Source organism: Salvia splendens, chromosome 18, assembly GCF_004379255.2.
Source record: "Salvia splendens isolate huo1 chromosome 18, SspV2, whole genome shotgun sequence".
Taxonomy (NCBI): domain Eukaryota; kingdom Viridiplantae; phylum Streptophyta; class Magnoliopsida; order Lamiales; family Lamiaceae; genus Salvia; species Salvia splendens.
Window position 1 is genome coordinate 10,106,227 of NC_056049.1, and position 20,309 is coordinate 10,126,535.

Sequence of the window (20,309 nt, forward strand, 5' to 3'; positions counted from 1 at the left end):
CAAAGAACGTGGAGGAGCACAAAGCGCACTTGAGAACCGTCCTAGCAACCCTAAGGGACGAGACACTATATGCCAAGTTCAGTAAATGCGAGTTTTGGCTCAAGGAAGTGAATTTTCTTGGACATGTAGTAACTTCAGATGGAATTCGTGTAGATCCGGCCAAGGTGGAAGCGGTGCAGGAATGGAAGTCGCCTTCTACACAAAATGAAATTCGAAGCTTCTTAGGACTGGCGGGCTATTATCGAAGATTCATTGAGGGATTCTCGAAGATAGCCAGGCCAATGACACAGCAACTGAAAAAGGGAGTCAAGATGATTTGGACACCAGAATGTGAGGCGAGCTTTCAGTTGTTGAAGGAGAAATTGACCACCGCACCAATTCTAGCTGTACCGGAGTCAGGGACTGACTATGCGGTGTACACGGATGCGTCGAAGGTGGGACTTGGATGTGTACTTATGCAGAAGGGGAAAGTGATTGCATATGCATCGAGGCAATTGAAGCCCCACGAGCTGAATTATCCGACACATGACTTAGAACTGGCAGCCGTGGTACATGCACTGAAGATCTGGAGACATCATCTCTATGGAGTCCGTTGTGAGATATATACGGACCATAAGAGTCTAAAGTACTTCTTTGAGCAAAAGGAGTTGAACATGCGCCAACGTAGGTGGCTCGAGTTGGTGAAGGACTACGATTGTGGTATAAATTACCATCCGGGAAGAGCAAACGTAGTGGCCGATGCTCTTAGTAGGAAGTCTCAATCACAGCTGGCCACCTTTCTTACTATCGAGGAGAGTCTAATCCAAGAGTTCAGTAAGATGCGGTTGGAAGTAGTGAGAATGCCCGAGACTGTGGAAGGAATAGTAGCCACGTTGGTGATGGAACCCGACTTAAGAGCCAGAATTGTGGAAGCCCAACGGCGAGATACGTTACTAGAGAAGATTCGCTCAGAAGTGAGGACGGGTGAACCTGGAAACTTTCGTGAGGCAGCGGATAATGGTCTCACATACAAGGGAAGGTTGTGTGTGCCTAAGGATGAAGGCCTGAGGATCGAAATCATGAGAGAAGCACATGAAACCCCATACGCTGCTCACCCAGGAAGTACCAAGATGTATCAAGACATGAAGAGGCAATTTTGGTGGAACGGTATGAAAAAGCATGTTGCAGCATTTGTGGAGAGATGCCTGGCATGTCAACAAGTAAAGGCGCTACACCAACGGCCCTATGGGAGATTGCAACCCCTTGAGATTCCAGAATGGAAGTGGGAACATATTGCAATGGACTTTGTGATAGGACTGCCAAAATCCCAGCGAGGAAACACTGTGATTTGGGTGATTATAGATCGTCTCACCAAATCTGCTCATTTTGTACCGGTTCGTGCTACTTATGGATCCAACGAGTTGGCTAAAATATATGTGCGGGAGATTATACGCTTGCATGGAGTACCAGCGACAATTACATCCGATCGCGATGCCAAATTTACTTCTAGGTTTTGGACGAGCCTACAGCGCGAGTTGGGGACTAAATTGAATTTTAGTACTGCCTTCCACCCACAAACCGATGGGCAGTCAGAGAGAACGATTCAAGCCTTAGAGGATATGCTGCGAGCCGTGGTGCTAGATCGAGGTTGGGGTTGGGAAGAAGTGTTTCCTTTGGTTGAGTTCGCTTACAATAATAGTTGCCAGGCGACGATCAAGATGGCTCCATATGAGGCATTGTATGGAAAGAAGTGTAGATCGCCACTTTATTGGGATGAAGTGGGTGAGAGAAGAATTCTCGGACCAGACTCTGTAGAAGAGATGATAGAGATTGTCCGACAAATCCGTGGGAGGATCAAGGAGGCACAGGATCGACAGAAATCATATGCGGATGTTCGAAGGACCGATTTACAATTCGAGGTCGGAGAAAAGGTCTTTCTGAAAGTTTTCCCTTCTAAGGGAATAACTCGTTTTGGTGTGAAAGGAAAGCTGAGACCCCGATTTATCGGTCCGTACGAGATTTTGGATAGAGTCGGCGCGGTAGCATACAGATTGGCCCTACCACCAAACTTTGGAAATGTGCACAACGTCTTCCATGTGTCACAATTGAGGAAGTACGTGTTTGACCCCACACACATAGTTCACCAAGAAGAGATGATGGTCCTAAATCCCGATCTAAGTTATGAGGAGAAGCCCGAGGCCATTTTGGATCGAAGGGTGCAAGAATTGAGGAATAAGTCAATTGTTTCGGTGAAAGTACGGTGAAGGAATCATGGGGTCGAAGAAGCAACATGGGAATTAGAAGACAAGATGAGAGAGAAGTTTCCGGAGCTGTTTGAGTAATCTAGGCAAATTTCGAGACGAAATTTCTTTTAAGGTGGGAGGAATGTAATATCCGAAAAAAAAATATATAGAATTTTATTCTTTTAAGTAAGGTTTGAATTTTTGTGAATATCTTGTTTAAGATATGGTTGGTAAATCTTATTTGTTTATTTTATTTTTTTTGTGGATATGTTTTTACCTAAGCATTTGTTAGTTGGGATAATTAATTAATCAATGAATTAAACATCCTAATTAACTAATTGTTTTCTCTCCCTCTCCCTCTCTCTTTTTCGAAAACCCCTCCCCCTCTCCCACTAATTTCTCAACCTCTCCCCACTCCTCACAACCGATCCAAAATAGAAAAAAAACTATCTACTCTCTCTCAACCTTTCCCTCTCACCGTCGCTCATTTCTCTCTCTCTCGAAGTTGTTCTCTCACCGGTAAGGCTTCTCTCTTTCTCCCCCTCGGTTCTCACCTTTTTCCTTTCACTCCCTCTCATCGAATCTTGGATTCTTCAAGGTGTTACTCTCTCGTTGTGAATCGGAGTCGGAAGAGGAAGTAAAGCGTTTGAACTACGTTTGAACTATCCGGGAAAGGTAACCCAAGACCCTAACTCATGATAATTTCGAAAACACATGCATTTAGGACGTTTTGAATGTTTTAGATGCTGAATAGGCTTTGTGATTATGTGTTGGTGTGGGGTATGTCTTCGGTGGTGACTGACAGTGGGTTCCGACCCCTTTTTGACTGAGCAAACGATCTCCTTTTAGTACGAAATTTTTAACTGTTTAAACTTTGGTGTGTCTTCTATGTGGTGTGTAAATTTCAGCTTCATTGGATGTCGGATGATTTTATAATGATTTTTGTAAGTAAACTGCGCTTTTCTGATGGATGTATGTTTTTGGGGGATGTATTTGTGTGCAATGGGGGTGATTCTGGGTGCTTCGATAGTGTGAGGTATGTGGATGTGTTTGGCCAGGGGATGGCTCGGGGAAAACAGCGTTTGGTTCGGGTGGTTTGTGTGTGTTGGCCGAGAGTTTTGGGGTTCGGCCTAGGGCAGTGTTGTGGAGAGTTTTGGGGTTCGGCCTAGGGCAAAAGCCCGCTCGATAATGTTACGAGCTCTGGTGTGCCGTAGGTTGAACAATTCTCTTGCATTTTGAGGTCTCTCACTGCCAACACCCCACTCCTTCAAGTGATACCTCACGTGTTTGTATGGAATCAAGAATCCTTCGGAACTTGCATAGCCATTATCACACAAAAAGTAAGTTCCTAAAACCACAAATGTTGCAACGGAGGGATTGTTCATAAGTTTTACAAAAAATTTAGAATGGAAGTGGACAATATTAAATTTTAATCAAGGATCTTCGCAATTAAACCTTTGGTTACTCGCAGCCCCCCCTTCTAGTAACAGCGTCCCTAAGCACTCGAGAGTCCCTGGCAGACCCCTCCCACCCTGGTAGAAAATATAAGAATTTCATGTTGCGGTCACAGGCAACAAGTGTATTGGTCGCGATTTGGCCCTTCCTTGTCCGATATCGTGGCTTATCGACGCTTCTGACTAATACGTTTATATAGGTCCCGTCCAAGGCGCCAATACAACCCTAACACAGTACACACATTTTCCAATAAAAACCAACACAAAGGTTGTAGCACAAGCACCAGAATTGAACTAATAAATGAAGTAATTGTAGTTTACCTTAAAGTGTTTCCAACGCGGGTCTACACAACTATTGGTTACTGGTTCAGACTTAGGCAGGAGAATAGTATGGAGTCTGAGTACAGCTTTAAGCACGGCATGCACATAGTGCGATATGGTTTCACCAGAGCGTTTAAAATCAAAACCAGTTATACGGTTTTTCTTATGGTGGGCTAGAATGCTTAAAAAAATAGCTACTTGCTCCTCTATTAACACAAATTGACCATCTCGTAGGCCACCTTATTCTTTAAGCAGTATGCACAAACGACCAAATGCATTCCTATCCAGGCGTAGTTTGGAAAAGCAGTCAACATCACTAATTGATACGAGCCTGTTCATATGCATCAGTTGAGGAGGTGCCCGGCCTATTAGAGAATACCTAACCCCATGGTGCGTAACACGACGACGTAAGCGTGCTCTTCTTTTCAAGTATATGTACAGGATGAGAATCGATTGAATACGCAACAGGTTAAGTATGTCTTCCACCATATCGGGAACGCTCAGGTGTAAACGAAACAACCGGGCCATCACTCAGGGAGAATTTAGGAAAAAAACTGCTTGACAACACAGCCAACAACTACATTTCACCCAACTAGCATCACAACAACACGATGTTACACTTCACTCATCCAACAAATTACACATCATACAACTAAATAATGGACAACGGAGGTATTTTTTAAAAAGCACTTAAGTATTGTACACACATACGCCTTCGATCTAACTCAAGAAAGTGGCATAATCATACTGAAATAGTGCGCAGAAATAGCAAATCTATCCAAATATGAAAAGGGCATAGGTTGGAAATTTTCCAAAATGAGATGAGAGGGCTAAATAAAAACAGATCGCAACTATTGTGAACATTTGTTTGCTTTTGATTTGCAGATTCGAAGACTTACAGTTCTATACAACGAAGTACCACTCCAATTTTATGTGTGTGAACTTCGGGTGTTGGGTGGTACTCCACTCCCCGCAGATGTACTCCTGTGTTCAGAGTCAACGGTAAGCTAGGGTTTGTACCCAATTACAAGTAAAACGATATAAATAAGTTGGGGAAGAATGAAGCGAGAGAGGTTACTGTGCGCTCGTCGTTCAACAGAGGAATCAACTGTTCAGAAGATCGTCGGCGTGGAATGCAGTGTTGCTCCAAATCTGAAATGGGCACAAGGTTGAGGAGAAATGATTTGATGTGGAGGAGCCCATTTGAAATCGACAATAATGCAAGGGCAAAATGGACAATTAGGGACAAGTGTCTGACACATCAATCGATGTATGATTATAAACGTAGGCTGAAATGGTGATTCAAAACCGACGATAGTTGTGTGAATAGTGCGGGCCTTACGGGCCACCGTCGGGTCGTGTGCTACCCATCGCGCCAACCAAACATCCGATTAAGGGATGATACCCATCTTAATCTGGGTTAATCAGACAAACCAAACGACTAAGGGTTTTAAAGCTCATCTTTCATTCTACAAAAATCATCTGATGCCTGTCTATGGAATTGAACGTTTGTAGCGAATTTTGAGTACTAAGTTGATGCCAGAATTTGCATATGCGTTAATGTTTCTTCTCTTCAATTGGAGCAGAAAAAATTCCCTAGTCTAGACATATCAAATGGCATAATGAGATGGTATGTCCAAAAAATAGTTATTTGACAAATGAAACTCTAAAAATGTCATATTCCAAGTATACATAATTATATATGGGAACTAATGTATATAAATCCTAAACTTATTCATTATTTTAAAATATGGAAATTTCTCAATAAATTTTGAACCTTCGCAAGTGCATGTTGAATCTTATAGGAATAATATATACGTACATTATACATACCTATGCTATTTTCTTTTTATATTTTTTGAATATTTACATGCTACAAAACTATAAAAGTTTAAAATTAATTAATCATATTAACAAAATTTAAGTTAATGGCCACACTTCTTTATTTATATACTATAATTTACATTTATTTACTATATATATAATTTACGTTTAAATATATATAGTAACTTAATAAAAAATAGGTATATCATGAAATTCCAATTTACTGTCATGAAGTATGATGAATTTTTTGTATTGACATGAAACAATGCGTAGAAGGAAGTTCCTATACATATACACATGATATTATATATAAAAACGTATATTCTACATAAATTAATAAAGTTTGGCTATTAATTTAAATTTTGTTGATGTAGTAGTGTTATACTATTATTAATTATTTCTAGTTTTTATTTGTACTACGTATATTCTACATAAATAATAAAGTTTGGCTATTAATTTAAATTTTGTCGATGTAGTATTATATTATTATTAATTATTTCTGGTTTTTTTGTACAGTTTTTATAACATGTAAAAGTTATAACTGTACGTTTATATTTTTCCCATTAAATACAATATGCAATTGGGAACATGTATATGAGGAATGTCCAAATTTTGGGAGAAATTTCCATAATTTAAAGTACTAATTGAATTTATGATTTATATTCATTAGTTTCTATATAGAGTTACATATAGTTGGTATATAACATTTTTAGATTTCCCATTATCAAATATCTATTTATTGGACATACCACCTCATTATGCCATTTGGTATGTGGACTAGTGAATTTTTTCTTCAATTGGAGGTCATTGGTAAAAAGATTACCTCATGCGCGAATTCATGTACCGATATCGCTTCAAAAATTAATCGCCTAAGTAGGATTTCATGGCCGAACATCTAAAGTTTTTTTAAAATTAGAAGGATGAGCTTTTAAGACTACTAATGGTTTCATCACTCTTTGTTTATAAAAGATGGAATTTCGCAAATGAAACTCTAGCACAATCCAAATTTAATGTCTTTGTCAATTTTTTGGCAAAAAATGGACCAGTTCATAATATCTAGGACCCAAATTTGATAAGTAGTACTCTCTCTATCCCCTACCAATAAAAACTTTTGAAATAACACGAGTTTTAATACAAAATTGGTAAAATAAGAGAGATATAAAAAGAAATGTGTATTAGTGGAAAATGAGTCTCAATTCATTAGAGAAAAATAAATTTCCTAAAAAGAAAGTTTCGATTTTGAGGGGACGAAGTAAAAAGGAAAAAAATTCTATTTTTACGGGACGGAAGAATATAATATTTTGAATAAAAATAATAATTATGTGTTTAGAACAAAATTGAAGTTTGGCCAAGTGTTTTGAGGTTTCACTAATACGCACTTTAAGTTATTATCTGAGTCAAAATTGAAATGGCAATTTAAATTTAATGATACCGTCACTTTTACCTGGCTATTATTTGTGTCAAAATTGAACTGGCAATTAAAATTTAATAATACCATCACTTTTAGCTGGAAAACTAATCAATTTATAATATTTAAAACATCACATATGAAACATAATATTTAAAATTAAAATCTTAAAATAATAGTAGTATATTTAATCTTACAACATAACATATAATTTACTTTTACTTTATTATCCTTTTAATCATCGATTTTATTATTTATAATAATTTATTTTCTTCTGATCTAACTCGATAACAACATTTTTTTTCTCAAATGATATGTTCAACATAAATGATGAAACAAAAAGAGTAGTATAATACTACTTCTGCTGTATTTAAGAAACAATTTTTTTTAATGTGACGAGATTTAGGCGAAATTATTGAGCACGAAAGGATGAGATAAATTAAGAAAATGTGACGAGATTCAGGTGAAATTATTGAGTACGAAAGGATGAGATAAATTTGAAAAAAATTGGAAAAGTGGATAATTTGATTGGGATGAGGAAATATGTATTTATTCTTTATTTTTTTTCACTTTTATTAAGGCCATCCACAACGCTGTTCCTATACCGTTCCTTAAACCACTATTTGAGGGCCACACTGTACTTTTTTACTCCATTCCTTAACTAAGGAACGGAACCTGCAACCCTCCGTTCCTTAACCGTTCCTTAACCGTTCCTTAAATTACTATTCATTCAATTTCATTTTTTTTTATTTCCAACCCAATTCAATTTAAATAAACACACTTTAAAAAACAAACACACTTTATTAAAAAACACACAACATTAAAAAAAATTACAACTTAAACGTAAAAAAATAAAAAGCACACAATTAAAATCCTAAAAAAATAAAAGTACACAATTTTAATAATTTCATCCGCCAAAATTTGCCCAAATGTGCTCAATTAGATCATGTTGGAGTTGGGTGTGGGCACTAGAGTCGCGTGTCCTTGCACGAATAGATAACCGTTCTTGTATAGACGGATGCGCTCCACTTCGAGGCGGACTACTTGCGGTTGAGCTTCCGGGGGATTCGTCGTCGAACCAATTTCCCGCCTCGAGTCCTTCGTCTTGGACAATCATGTTGTGCAAGATTATGCACGTATACATGATGTCGACCATGTTTTCCATGAACCACGTACGAGCCGGGGCTTTGATGATGTTGAAGCGCGCTTGGAGAACCCCGAACGCCCTCTCCACATCCTTGCGAGCAGCCTCCTGCTTCTGCGCAAAAAGAGTCTGCTTTGGGTTCGCAGACCCACTGCACGTCTTCATGAAGGTAGGCCACTTCGGGTAGATGCCATCGGCGAGATAGTACCCCATTTTATAAAGCCGGTTGTTGGCGACGAAGTTGATGGCCGACGCTTTACCATCCAAAACTTCGGTCAAGAGGTCAGACTGGTGGAGCACGTTTACGTCGTTGTTCGACCCGGGGACCCCGAAGTACGCGTGCCAGATCCAAAGGCGGTAGTCGGCAACGGCCTCAAGTATAACGGTTGGGTGGGTGCCTTTGTGGCCGCTCGTGTAGGACCCCTTCCACGCCACCGGGCAATTCTTCCATTGCCAGTGCATGCAATCGACGCTGCCGAGCATCCCGGGGAATCCGTGCACTGTTTCGTGAAGGTTGAGCAGGAACTGACAATCGGTCGTGCTTGGCCTTCGGAGGAATTCGTCGGTGAAGGCTGCTCGGACGCCTTGGCAGAATTTGAGCAAGCACATTCGCCCAGTGCTGTCTCCGATGTGGAGGTATTCGTCGAACATGTCGGCCGTTTGTCCAGTCGCAAGCTGGCGGATTGCTGCAATACATTTCTGCAGCGTCGTGTGGCTGGGACGGCCTACCGCGTCGAACCCTTCCTGGAAGAACTCTTCCCGGGCTGCCAAAGTATTCGCGATGTGGAGAAATAACGGTTTCCCCATGCGGAAACGGCGACGGAAGTACGTATCTCCCCAAACCGGGTTATCGCAGAAGTAGTCGCGTACTAACCTTGCGGCGGCTTCCTCCCGGTTACGATGGATGTACGTACGGGAGCGTCGTTGGGGCGGCGCGGCTTCTTCCGCCTCCCGTCGTCGATCTTCTTCAAGTGATTGTTCCAATATTTGACGCATTTGTTCATAAGGATCCATTAGTTTGATTAAATTTGGGAGAAGGAAAATATAGTTGATTTGAGATGAAAATTGGGGTGGAAATAGAGAGGAATAGATGTGTGTTTGTGATTGAAATGAGTATGAAATAGGAGTATTTATAGAGTAAATAAATAAAATAAAAATTAAAAAAAAACGGATATAAAAAAAACGGTCTCATTACCGTTGAAAAAAAAATTTTTTTTTTATTAAATTCGAATTTAAAAAAAAAATGAATTATTGCGTCACCGGACGAAGCCCACTCGCGGGGCAGCGAGTGGGCTTCACGCGTCGAATGGGAGGCCGCCACGTCGCCTCGGCGCGTGGCGGAACGTTCCGTTCCGTTCCGCGTTCCTCCGGAACGGAACGCGGCACGGCATAGGAATGGCGACGGCACGGAACAGCGACGGAACGCACCCCGCAACGCGTTCCGCCGCGGAACCGTTCCGCCGGAACGGCATAGGAACCGCAACGACACAGCGTTGCGGGTGCCCTAATTACTACAACCGATTACATTACATTTCAGCGCAATCTCATTTAATTTGCGAGAATATATTAGAGTAAGAAAAAGCAAAAACCCACTCCCTCCCTTCTTCGTCCACAAATCGCCACTACGGAGGTAAGTTTTACCTAAATTTACTCGTTTCCTTATCGTTTCAATGCACAATTTTGAATACGCATACCGTTTTTGCTTGAAAGTTGTAATTGCATTACTGTTTCCATGGATCCTAACTTGATTTTGTATATAATTGGTTGAAGACCCTGCCTTGCTACTCGCCGCTAATTTTCTCAAACTTGCTTCGATCACTACTTTTTAATTCGATTAACATTCTCACAATTGAAGCATCTTTCCCAAAAATTCGGGCTTTACAATTTTCCTCATGTCCTATGTTTTCGAAAGTAATTGGTTGAGGGTTTTCACCGTGTTCCTCAATAAATCCATAAAAGCTGGATTCCTATGAAAAGATATGGTGGAATTTATGGGCTCATCGGAGACTGTGGCTAATCTTATAGTAATATCTTACTTTAATGCATGTGTCAGCTGTCAATTACTCTAACTATGTACTTTTCTTTTTAATTTAGGGTTTTTATTTGATTGGAACATGAGTGGAACTCCTAATAGAATGCCCCATGAAGATGGGGGCAATGGAAGCAGCAGCAATACTGGTGGTAGTGTCAATCACGGTCACCCCTCTGTTTCAAAGTATCCACATGATGACCAGGGAACATATTCTGGTACAGGTGGGAAGGTTGTTGTGTCATCCAGGCATGACTACCATGCTCCCTATGACGTTGGCCAGGAAGGTCGCATGCCTAAGATTGCACCGCGTAACAATGAGTCTCGTGATGCAGAGCGGAGATCTCCGTTGCTTCCTAATATGTTATTCAGGGTGCCAACACCAAATGATTCACACTCTGATCATGTTAGTTCAGAGAACAGAATGGAGTTCCGGGATTCAAAGGACAGCACCAAGGAGAGTAAGGTTGAGAATCGCAACATGAAGCCTGAGTCCAGGGAGTTGCCGCAGACTGCCAAATCTGATAAATATGATAGCAGAGGTGAAGATAGTAAAGAATCAAAACATGAAAGAGACACATATTCTGAACCTAAGGGCAATGAGAAGCTAGATAAGGATGGTTATACTGGATCTAGCAGCCAGTTGAATTGGAAAGATGTGAAAGAACAACACCGTCTGAAACAATATCCTGATGCCCCAGGAGGAAACGTTGAAACCTGGCAAACATCCAGAAGTAGCTTGCATGGCCCGGTCGATGCTGGTAAGGAAGGTTCACATGTTGATGACAAGGACTTTGCTGAAGCTCGTGAAGCAGTTGGGGAGAACAAGGTCGATACAAAAGTTGATGACAAGTTCAAGGAAAAAGATAGAAAGCGGAAAGAAGTGAAACACTGGGATTTAGGGGAAAGAGATAAAGAAAGAAGTGATCGACGGAACATCATGCAGCATGCTAATAGCAGTAATGAAAATAAAGATATTGGAAGGGAGGAAAGAGAGTCTGAGAGGCGGGGAATTGAAAAGAAAGACCCTCATAAAGAGAAGGAAAAATTTAATGAAAAAGATAATGCGAAGAAGGAGTTATGGAATGGGTCGGACAAAGAGGCTCCTCCTCACAATGAGAAGGAGCTCATAGAAATTCCTGGAAAATCTAGTGAACAGGAAAACTCCACTTTAGAACCAATGAAGAAAGATCATGATAACTGGAAAAATGTTGAAAGGGAGGCAAGAGAGAAAAAGAAGGAAAGAGATGTTGATTTAGAATCAGATAGACCTGATAAACGCAATAGGTATAATGAAAAAGATCTAGAAGACAGTATGCATGTTGAAGGAGGAACTGAACGGGAAAGAGAAGTTTTCAATTGTGGGGTTCAGCAGAGAAAAAGAATGCTGCGGCCGAGAGGTAGTCCTCAATTGGGGAATCGTGATTCACGATTTAGATCTGGCGCCAATGATAATGAAGGGTATGGTTTTATTATCTTTCCCTTTCCACTGTGACAGCTTTAAATTCTGAGTGCATTTGTTACATGAAGGCGGGAGCTTTTGAGAAAAATCACCATTTTATGTTAGTGCATATTTTTTTCCATCTGACTGGTATATGAACCATTAATGCTTCTCATGTGGTATATATCCATATATGGTATTGGAGTTGTAAAGAAAGGTAAAAAATTATAGCCCTTGGGGGGGAGCTTCCACTGTGGATGAGCGAAAAAGAAAAAAATGCCAAACTTTTTATCTGCGTCTATTTTCATCTAAAAGTTGTTTTTCTAATTGTATAGAATCCAATCAACACTTTATGATGCAATCTAGTAAGATATTAAGGACGTCTCCATGTACTGCATCATATTTGCCTTATGCATTGATATGAGTCATTTGCTGTAAACCATTACAAGCCCCTTCAAGATTATTTTTTAAAATGGATGTTATAATTAAGTTTTTCATTTATTGACTATTTCCAATATGCTTATTACAAATGCTAACATAAAGTGTTTTGGTTTCTGCTTATTACTCTAGGGTTACCTATTATTGATAGAAATATTATTTCAATCAAACGAAATAAATTATCAATTATTTTATGATGAAATATGATATAGGGGAAGGAATCTGAAGGTAAAAGTGGGGATAAAATGAATTCCTAGTGCTACGTGGACCTTTTCTGTTATTAAATTAAAGTTGTGGTAGGAGTGATACTGCCAAAACAGGCCGATCAATGCTGGTTGGAGTTGTGTGGAGGCCCTAATATTTAATAGACTATTGTGTCAAAGTCTTACTCCTAGACTTAAGCCACTTTGTCCATTATTTTGATACTCACAGAGTTATATTATTCAAGAGTTGATGCCATGGAATAAACCTATACTATCATCAAATTTTTTAAGATCAAGCAGACATCAAACCTGATATGGATTGGGATATATAGTTGGGATGGATTCATCAAAACCTTTGTATATGAGAACGGTTGCACTGAACCTATAAATGAAAGCTACACTCAGCAAATATTGCTAATTGCTTAATAGGTTCAGTGCAAGAGTTTTCTCGGAGTTATCACAATGAGATGTTTTTATTAAAACCGTAATATATTTATATATGCTGCGATAGGCATGCTAACATATGCAGTTGATTTAACTTTTACATGTTTGGGCTGTGTAATTCAGAGGTGCCGTGCTGGGCGCGTATTTTAGAACAGAATGAAGAAGCACTTATACGCACTAAATGACCAGTGTTCAGTTTTAGTAACTCTTTATTCTTTAATAAAGCTAAACAATTCTTTTCTTTTTCCCATTAAATGATTATGACTGTCAATTTAAACCCAAATCTAATAATCAAATCAAATGAAAATATTTCGGGTCTCGAAGAAAGTAAAATAGGCTTTGCAATTTCCTTGTCAGAAATTTCATTCTCTTTCGCTCTCTATCAAAATCTGTCTTCTTCTCAGTGGTAACATATGTTCCGGTAAGTTGATTTGATCTTCTTTACCTAAATTAGATTAATTCCATATTTGTTTGTAGGAAATCGGCCTGATAGAATTTGTGTACTGTATGCTTTATGCACTTTGTCGGGGATGAGGGATTTCTCAAAGGGAGGGAGAGAATTGATGGTTTTGTGATCTTAGAATTCAGCAGCTCCCCACTGTTGCCAAATCATCGGAGAGGGGAATGGGTGTGAGTGGAACATTGTTTGTTTGATAAGTTACATAAAAGATAAGATATTCATAGGTAAAAATAGCGAGATAAATTCATGGTCATTTTTTGTTTACAAAGAATTTGTGCTCCCGATTGCCTTCTTTTAGAGAATTCTTGGTTAGAATTGAGTTGCATTCAACTAACTACAGAAACATTCAAGATAAAATAAATATATCCCGAAGCATTCTTATGCTTTCCTTCTTTACCAAAGTTCGTGTGCCACATTTTAGAACATTATTTGGTTAGCTGTAGAGGCCCCTTGCTCCCCGATTACCCAAAATAAGACAACTTGAACTTCATTTTTATAGATTAAAATGATATAAACCCCTTCCTGGAGAAAAGACAGATTTTACTATTGTATTCTACATCGCTCTTATATTCTTTCCATCGCTGCTCTGATTGGTCAGATGATGATTAGCCTATGTAATTCTGCACATTATGTAAACTTTGATGATTTGATTAAGCATGGTGATTTGTTTTACTTGCATTTTGCATATTATAAGTTCCCCTGATTAATCATAAAATGTATCTATAGTTTGATGCTGTGATGCACCAAGATTTGATTTTCTTGTTTTACTTCTCTTGCAGAGATGTTCCTAACTTTTTTCTGTTTTGTTTGGTTTGTTTTGACCTTTGTGCAGGTCACAAGGTAATGCTCAAATAAAACTGGATGATTGTAACGTTCCATTTGCACAATTGACTTGGATTACTGGTTTGCTTTAATATTCTGTTAGATGAGTACTTCATGAATGACAGGACGATAAGAACTCCTTGATCAGCTGATCCCATTCAGCAGAAGTGTTCATTTTGCTTGAATTTGGCTTTCAATGCATTCTATAAAGCAGCAATTTCGTTGTATCTTGAATAGTCGGAGGCTGGCACCTCAAATATCACAAGTTTCCGCTGGATATTTGCTTTTTTCTTCCGCTGTTTTCATACTACATATGCTATTGAAATTTGAATATACCATGTTGCACTCTTTATGATTTTCTATGAAATTTCTTGTTGCATCGTAGTGCCTATCTGGAATTCATGATATCCATTTGCAGGTAAAACTGGGGTGTCCTATGTTGTTTATAAAATTGGTGAGTGCATGCAAGAACTCATAAAATTGTGGAAGGAATATGAATCATTGCAAGCTGATAAAGCATGTGATGGCGCTCAAAATGGCCCTACTTTAGAAATTTGCATACCAGCAGAACATGTTACTGCTACTAATCGCCAAGTAAGATGATTATATATTTTCCTTTCTCTTACTTATTATGTGGCTCTACTCACTGTTTGAACTTTATAAATTTTACTTGTCTTTCTAAATTTCCTACTATAGGTAAGTTACAATTTTGAACCCTGAGATGTTTATGCCTTCATTTCTCATGCTTTTGTCCAGTTCCATCACTAAACACTCATTTCTTCTATACGATTTTCTTATATTTTGGCTGTTGTATTGTTTGTGAATGAACTGCTTTGTTATAGCTTAGTAGTCAAAATTAAAAGCAGGCTAAGCTTTCTATTTGTATTTCTGAATTGCCTACCAGTAAATCATATTCCTTCTTACAAGCATTACAAACTGTGTATAAGCATGAGATACAAGCTTTAATAAGTTTGGCGAGGCTTCATATTGAAGGACCTAACTGTGAGTAACCCAGATTTTATATCTTCTGAGTTCTGATTGACAAACTGAATGGTTAGTAGCTTAAATCATCAAATGATGCATTGACCAATAAAGAGGCTAAATTTTCCTGAAAAGATCCACCCTTACCCTAAAGTAAATACCATTATTTTGAGCTCCTAAATGCTGCCGGTGCAGGTTAGAGGTGGACAGCTTTGGGGGACTGATGTGTATACAGTGGATTCTGATTTGGTGGCTGGTATGCTCAGTGACATATATTGCAGTTTTCTTTCTATTCTGTTCTTATTTTTTACTGGGCTACAGCTTCGTATGTTGTATAAACCATTGGCCATAGGTACTTGATGTGACTTTGACTAACATTAAGCACTCTTGTTTAGTTCTTATGCATACAGGATATTGTCGCCCAACGGCTTCTCCTCCTCCATCTGCTACTCAGGAGTTAAGGGCTACTATCAGAGTGCTGCCACCACAAGATGGTATGTTAACCAGTCAAAAATAGTTCTTGCTCTTTAAACAGATGTTTGCTGAAGGCCTAATTTTCGCTAGTTAAATGTAATGCATGGCAATGTAAAGCTTTCTTTCACACTGGTCAATAGAATTATCATTACACGGGGACAAGGGGGAGGGGGATGCTCACTAGACGTATCATTGAGGAGAGCGAGTATGATTTGAGGTTTTGGAGAATAGGGACGGATGGCGTGCGTGATCATAATTCATAACACAGTTTACCTGGCTTATAGCACTGGTGGCTAGTGAATCGTCTGTCATCCTATTAATGCTTCCATTATCCCAATTTACATAAACTTTATCTATAGTAATATAATATTTGTTGTTATACCTGAAGTATATTAAATTATTAATAGACACCGAGGCTCCTTGTGTGAAGACATGCGGATGGATAGAACTAAGTATTTAGTGAAGCTTGTTAAGCCAGTACACATATTATGTTGACTAGTATCTCTTTCTCTGTGTGCTATACATGTACATTTTCAAAAACAAATACACAGCTACAGTCATTGCAAACCTTACTATTTGTGCACTTATTGGTCTGTACTCTTTCCATTGAAGATTTGTTGCTCTGCTAAACAGTATCTTTCTCGATGTGAGGAAATTAACATGTTTAATTTAAGAAAGTGAGTTTGTCTATTCTATTTCTCTAGGGTTCTACCCTCATTTTAATTGACACTATTTCATGAAATATGTCAGGTTATAATTCTACACTGAGGAATAATGTCCGTTCGCGTGCATGGGGTGCTGCGATTGGTTGCAGTTATCGTGTTGAACGGTGTTGCATTGTAAAGGTTGTTTCTGTGCATTTCCATGTTTGCCTTTGCTCTCTCTCTCTCTCTGCTATTTACTTTTAACTTATTTGCATGTATTTATATATGCTTCTGTATCAGAAAGGAGGTGGGATTATTGATCTTGAACCTTGTCTTACACATTCATCAACTATGGAGCCTACTTTAGCTCCGGTTGCAGTGGAGCGCACAATGACTACTAGAGCCGCAGCTTCGGTAATTGCATCATGATGTTGTATCTACTTTATCATATCTAAGCACACACTTCGTTTTTTATTGATAAGGAATACCTTTCTTTCTATGTCAATTTTTTTTTCCAGAATGCATTACGCCAGCAAAGGTTTGTGCGTGAAGTTACAATTCAGTTCAACCTCTGCATGGAGCCTTGGTATGTTATGTGCTTTTCAGCAGTACTATTTGAACTCTTCTAGGGCTTTGTGTATGAAGTTTTCTATGATCACCATTATTAGCCTTGTTTGATTAGCAGTATACTTGTCAATGGCTGGATTTGTTGCATTGTTCCAAATTATTATGCTTGGGCAAATTAAATTAAAGTTTACACTATCAAATTATATACACACTTCTTTTTAAGATTGTTTGTTTCGGTAACAATTCTGTCATAAATCCTTGTCATAAGTATTCCTAGTGAAGTATCTAATAGGCTAAAAAATGTTATGGTATGATGATTGATGTACTACTTTTTATTTATACCTATTACTTTTCCCTTATTGTTGCTTTCTGGTATATTTAGGTTGAAATACAGCATTAGTGCTGTTGCTGACAAAGGTCTGAAAAAGTCCCTCTTTACATCTGCACGCCTAAAGAAGGGAGAAGTGCTATATGTAGAGACTCATTATCGCAGGTACATGATTTGGGTTAAAACAAATTAAATTGTCAGTAGATTTTCTACCTTCTAATATGATTTCCCTACCAACAAGATTTTATTATATTACTTGTCAAGTCTTTTTCCATTCATATGCTACATGATCATAGAAATGACTCTTAGGGTGGACAGTACATATATAAATATTGTGATAGTATATCTGACACGGCTGTTCTTTTACAATGTCATCATGGTCTTTTCAGTTTAGTAGTTGCGAAGGATGAGTTGATTTGTTTTTTAATATGAACAACAGAGTGTTATCCACCATCTCTATCTCATCTTATTTAATGGAGCTATTTTTAGGTATGAACTCTGCTTTAATGGAGAAAAAGTAGTAAAAGCTGCAACAGCATCTCATGCACACGGATCTGAAACTGGAAAACCTCAAACTAACAATGCACATCCCATTAATGGTGAACGGAGTGGTGTAGATGGTGAAAGCACTGTGGTAGACATATTCCGATGGTCTCGCTGTAGGCGTCCCCTTCCTCAGAAAAGTATGCAGAGTATTGGAATTCCATTGCCTCTTGAACATGTAGAGGTAATCTTCGTGTGCCATTTCTTTCACGCTGTAGGTGTCCTTTTCCTCAGAAAATTATTCAGAGTATTGTTGGTTATGATATGAAGTGTTCACAACATAAGCTATTATTTATGTTGCTAATTTGTATTTGGTCTGGCTAGGTTTTGGAGGATAATCTAGAGTGGGATGAGATAGCTTGGTCGCAAACTGGTGCCTGGATTGGTGGCAAAGAATACCAACTTGCTCGTGCACATTTTCTTTCCCAAAGATAGATGTGTGTTGGATGTGCCGAACACAGCATGCGTTCCTGTTTCTGACGGTATTTTATAGATAGCGAACTCAATGCTGTAAATCGGTAGGTTTAGGAGCCAAATCATACTTGCTACATGGTTTTCTAGTTCATGTTGTTTGTTTTTGTACAATACAACATCCTTCAGGTGTTCACCTTCATCGAATCGTTAAGTTATATATTAAGCCCAGGTCGGGTTGTAAGATTCCTGCCGCATCGTGCGGACGGATGTACTTGATGGAATGATAGGGAAGGAAAATAATTAACACTTATTTGAGGTAAAGAAAGTGGTAGCTGTTGCATCTAATATGATACTTATGATTTTATCGATTTTGAGTTTTTCTGTTTGTTGGTTAGTATATTTTCCTATAGCAAACATAAAATTATTGAAGACTTTCCTCGGTTACTCTAATTGACTCTGATGTTAATAGTTGTAGAATTATAGGATTGATTTCATGAAAATATAAACTGTAGAAAACGGAAATTGAGTTAAATTCACAACTATATGTTAATTAGCACACTAGCTTTGTAGCTCATACTATTATCTTAGACTCTTAGTCCTGGAGGTCACGCTTATCACATTTACCATTTATTTGTGAGGTGGTATGAAATATGGAGGAGAACATAATTGAAGGAAATAATGCTAGTTCATATTGAAGGACATAATGTGAGTTTATATTGAAAATCATATTTTATGTTGTTTTGCATTGTAAAATTTAGTTTTATACATTTATAAGAATAAATTTATTTATCAAATGATTCAGTTATCATTATCTATTGAGAATTCACAGAAAAATAATTGATAATAGAATAAATAGTCCTTTTATATTGTAGATTGGTCGATAGACCCATCATGTTGAGATACTATTTCTTGCCATGTAAATTAAGTTCAAGATTTCGGTAAGTATTCATTTATAAATCTATACAAGTAACATTGAGCGTGTTGGTAATATGTTACTTTAAGTTGTCAATATATGCGAGTTTTTCGTTAACCGATAACATAACATCTGGATAACAGTGGTCAATATTCGAGAATGACTAGTATTGTTAAGTTATAGAATCATGTCACGGTTCGCAAAATCTGGTGTTGTCCCCATGAGATGTTCTATTCAAAGTTTTATTATAGTATAGAAACCTAGTTAGTTGGAATTAATAATATTATAACAAATAACAGTCATCAGAATTCTTATCACTTTGAAAAAATAAATAAACTTAAATTAGGTCAACAAACTGAAATTGATTCGAACTAAAAGAAGTTTGGATCAAGCTCGGTAGTTACTCTTCAAATATGGAGGATAATCAGATAACAATACGTGTGTTTTGCATGAACAATAAATGTGCGTCATGTATACTAGATATAGATACACATGAAAATCAAATAATGAAACAAATTTCTTCTCCAATAGGAGATTAAATTTGATCCACTCCCCTATAAATAGGTAGTAGGAATCGAATTTTTAGAGTGTTCCAAACCCTACAAAATTTTCAAGTCATGATATTTTATTGTCAAACAAATTTAAACTATTGAGTATGAGTAATTGGCCAAAAGATTAAAGGTCACATCTAAAATGGTAAAGTGACAGCTTTAGCAAGTGTTTCAAAATATCTCAAATTTTAGTCCTTTTTTTTTTTGGAGTGTTCACTTAGAGCTTCCGTTCTTTGCGGGCTCGGACTCATCCCGCCGAGACGAGCCAGCAACGAGCCAACATTGCAAGCGGAGGGTCGAGCAGGGCTGCTCGCTAGGGAGGGGGAGTTGGCGAGATATAGGTGTTGTCACTTAATCAAGAAATATATTAAAAAGTGTTGTGGGATCCATAAATAGTAAAGGGAACATATGGTTAAAAGATGGATATGATGACCTTATTAAGTTTATATTTTGATTTAGGTATATTTTTTTAATGCAAAACATATCTTGAGATTCCTATATGTTTCACCAAATTCTCATAGTTTTTTTTTATTTTTTTATTTTTTTATTTCTTTCTCTGCTGAAAATTAGAGAGATATATTAAGAAAAATTGTATCTGCAATAAAAATGATTGCGTGTATTGAAAACCTCTCTCCAATACACCTCCAGATATATTAATTAGTTGAAGATCGTAAATGAAAAAGA

The 20,309-nt window shown here is 38.0% G+C and overlaps 1 protein-coding gene across 1 annotated transcript; it reads left to right on the forward strand.

Moving 5' to 3' along the window:
* The first annotated feature begins 9,879 nt into the window (after window positions 1-9,879).
* Window positions 9,880-18,529, forward strand: LOC121777093 (U1 small nuclear ribonucleoprotein 70 kDa-like). The gene is made up of 12 exons (XM_042174235.1): window positions 9,880-10,003; window positions 10,468-11,863; window positions 14,221-14,228; window positions 14,629-14,804; window positions 15,387-15,447; window positions 15,587-15,685; window positions 16,416-16,510; window positions 16,610-16,723; window positions 16,828-16,895; window positions 17,259-17,369; window positions 17,694-17,931; window positions 18,072-18,529. The coding sequence occupies exons 2-12, from the start codon at window positions 10,488-10,490 to the stop codon at window positions 18,180-18,182; spliced, it is 2,457 nt and encodes an 818-aa protein (XP_042030169.1). The 5' UTR covers window positions 9,880-10,003; window positions 10,468-10,487; the 3' UTR covers window positions 18,183-18,529.
* Window positions 18,530-20,309: the final 1,780 nt, after the last annotated feature.